This window comes from Morone saxatilis, unplaced genomic scaffold (assembly GCF_004916995.1).
Source record: "Morone saxatilis isolate NCDOM2014 unplaced genomic scaffold, NCSU_SB_2.0 Contig20, whole genome shotgun sequence".
NCBI classification, from domain to species: Eukaryota; Metazoa; Chordata; class Actinopteri; family Moronidae; genus Morone; species Morone saxatilis.
Genome location: NW_023339763.1, coordinates 6035501 through 6038754, shown reverse-complemented (window position 1 = coordinate 6038754; position 3254 = coordinate 6035501). Strand labels below are relative to the sequence as shown.

Sequence of the window (3254 nt, the reverse complement as noted above, 5' to 3'; positions counted from 1 at the left end):
TATATATATATATAAAAATCAAATTGCTGTTTTTCAACCAAAAGTCCGAAACCTCAAGATATCCAATTTGCTATCACAGAAGACAAATAGAACCGGAAAATCCTCACCTTTGAGAGTTTGTAACCAATTAATTTTTGCCCTTTCAACTATCAGAATGGTTGGCAATTAATTTATTAATGCCTGTGCATTAATAACTCATTTAATTGTTGCGCTGTCTTGATGATGACTTTTAGGGGTTTTGTTGTTGTGGATTCAGCACCCAGCTGTACACAATGCAGCCGAGTGTTCCCATTCATTATCATCATTTTGTGGTTTAGCAGTGATTTGTAAAGAGTCACACTGAGCTGCTGCCATTCATTACAGTCATTACGTTGTTAATGTGTCAATCATTTTTCATCATCAGTTGAAAGTTTGAAGGAAATGTGTGAAAATAGTGACGCTTACCGATCCTCGCGCAGCTGACAGGGTCTTGAAACTGTTTATTTAGTCTGTAAAGAAATAACTAAAATAAGTTACAGTAATGTGAAACACAGATAAGCAGCAGCTAATACCTGGCATATTTTCTTCAGAATGACAGAGCATTAATTACTTTCAAATCAGCAGTTGTCTGTGAACTGCACAGCAGAGTTTTGTGGTAACAGAAACATGAACATGACCTGTGACAGCAGTCGGGTATGTAAAAAAGCTGGTTTCACATGTGCATTAATTATTAAGTGTCACACACTTTACGCGTTGCATACTTTACCTGTTGTTGTTTTTGTATTTTATGAAATCTGAATTTGGAGTGAAAGGTTTGGATAGTTATTTTATTGTGAGGTTAATTCTGACATAGTTTCTGTTGTCTCACGTTGTCTGCTTTGTTGAATGTGAGAGAGTTAATGGGAGTGTTTAGAAGGTTTAAATGAGATTGTGTTTTCACAAACACATGCATGTACAGCACAAATACCAAATTAGACACATTTGAATCCATCTGCCATTGGAAATATTACAGAGAGGGTTGCAACAGTATGACATTTTCACGGTACAATAACCTCACAGTATGACGGTATACAGTATGACATAGTTGTTGTTATTATCATCAATTACAATGACCCTTAAAGGAATGAAAGCAGGGATTGAACAAATGCTTTATTCTGTATAATGATACTGGTACACCGCTGCAACCCTATTTAGACTAATATTATTACTTGTACGCAAAACTCAAGCAGTTATTTTGATAGTTGATTATCCTGATATTAATTATGCTGAATAATGATTGTTGCTCTATTAAAAAAACTGTGTGTGTCTTATTATTTTATGTGAACATATCTCGATAAAACATACATAAACATACCGGGGACATGTTCATATACATGTAACTCAAGGTTGTGATTCATAATTGAGATGGTATTTCTGTCTCTCAGACTCACAAGGTCGGTGACGTTTGTTGATCAAAGTGGAGACGATTCTGTTTCTGACTCTGTTTTCTGATTCTGTTTCCTTCAGGCAGACGAAGCCTCTGACGTTTGCTGACTGCATCGGGGATGAGCTGCCAATCGGTTGGGAGGAGGCGTACGACCCCGTCGTCGGATCGTACTATGTCGACCACAACACCAGTGAGTTTACTGTTTATTATGCTTACTGTTTGTCTCTTCATCCAACTACCCCTATTCAACTCAGTCCCATCTTTATTCTCACTTTTCACTCCTTATCATTCCTGTTCTTTGTCCATTCTTAAAGTATTTCTGGTAGCTGTATCACTGATGTATGTGTTTGTATTCTCTGTTGTTCCTCCTTTACTCCAGAGAGCACCCAGCTGGAGGACCCACGGGCCCAATGGCAGCGGGAGCAGGAGTCCATGCTGCGGGACTACCTGGCCGTGGCCCGCGATGCGCTCAGTGCCCAGAAGGAGATCTACCAGGTGAAGGAGCAGAGGCTCCGCCTGGCGCAGCAGGAGTACCGGCAGCTCAATGATGCGTGGAGGGACAAGTCGACGTCACAGACCAGCTGTGAGTACTGTAAATTTAGGGATTATTTTGAAAGTGAGAATTGGGAACACAGTGATGTAACACTACAATAATGTCCACAACAGAGGGAAAAGATCCCTCCCATGAAGTGAAGGCCCACAGCTTTGTTAAACTACAAAAGTTAAAAGGTCTTCATTTTCCTGAGTACATGATTAAAAACCAGACCAATGTGTGTAAACTGCACACTGGTCCTCCGGTGAGTAAAAGAACCACACACAGACAAGTTAATGACAAAAGCACAGGTTTCACACATTGGACTCCCTCATTACACCTATAATCACTCCAAATATTTATACATACACATGGATTTCAAAGGTAAAATTAAAGAATATAGAGAGACAACAAAGGAAAAAATGAAAAAAAAAATGTATTTAATGAAAAATGAAATCAATGGAAAAATGAAAATAAATAAATGAAAATAAATGAAAATAAATATAAAATATATAAAAATAAGATTATGTGATATTATGCTGTAGGTCATTATGAGGAAAACATTTGGGGAAGTTGTTTGGTAGCAACAGTGTTGTGTTGGTGTCACTGGATGTTTTTGCGCAAGCAAAGTAAATCTGTGCGTTCAAGTTTGGTGAATTTTGAACTGCAATTTTGTTGCCGTGTACCGAGTGGAAAGTGATTTTACCGTGCTGACCTTTAAAGGAATAGAGAGAAAGGAACATGAGCAGAGAGCAAATGCTTTATACAGTATGTTTTGTTTTACATCAGTGTTGCTTTTTTTGGTCAGATACATCCTCAAATTTCAGTTTATAGAAAAAGTGTCAATGTAATACTGTTGCCTCTTTATGACCTACATTAACAATCAAGACCATGACTGTCTGTCTCTCACTCAGGGGGACTCTTCTGTCAGCTCTCCCTGGTGTAAAAAAAACCAAAGAAGAAAAGGATACAAGGGTCTGTTCTTTAACACCTCTCCTTTCTCTTCATATCTTACCTTTCTGCAGTGAATTCCAGATCGTCCTCGTCCAGCAAGTACGACCCAGACATCCTTAAAGCAGAGATAGCCACAGCCAAAAGTCGGGTAAGAGCCTCTCCTTCCTATTTCAACCATGTGACATCGCACTTGGATACCTTACATCTGGCTGATACCTGATCATCTAAACATAAATGTATGTTATTAGGGCTACAACTAACTGTTTATTTCATCACTGATTAACCGGTCAGTGTTTTTTTTGTATCGCAATATCGGTCAAAAAACAACGCAATATGACGTTTTTACCATATCATGCAGGCCTA

General features: G+C 38.4%; 1 protein-coding gene across 1 annotated transcript in view; it reads left to right on the top strand.

Annotated features, from left to right (window-relative positions):
- The window catches only part of wwc1 (WW and C2 domain containing 1), a 47167-nt gene that overhangs the window by 12190 nt on the left and 31723 nt on the right, over positions 1-3254 (top strand). Inside the window, exons 2-4 of the mRNA XM_035666266.1 lie at positions 1486-1595; positions 1785-1988; positions 2963-3039. Of these exons, the coding sequence (XP_035522159.1) occupies positions 1486-1595; positions 1785-1988; positions 2963-3039 (391 nt within the window). The remainder of the gene's footprint in view (positions 1-1485; positions 1596-1784; positions 1989-2962; positions 3040-3254) is intronic.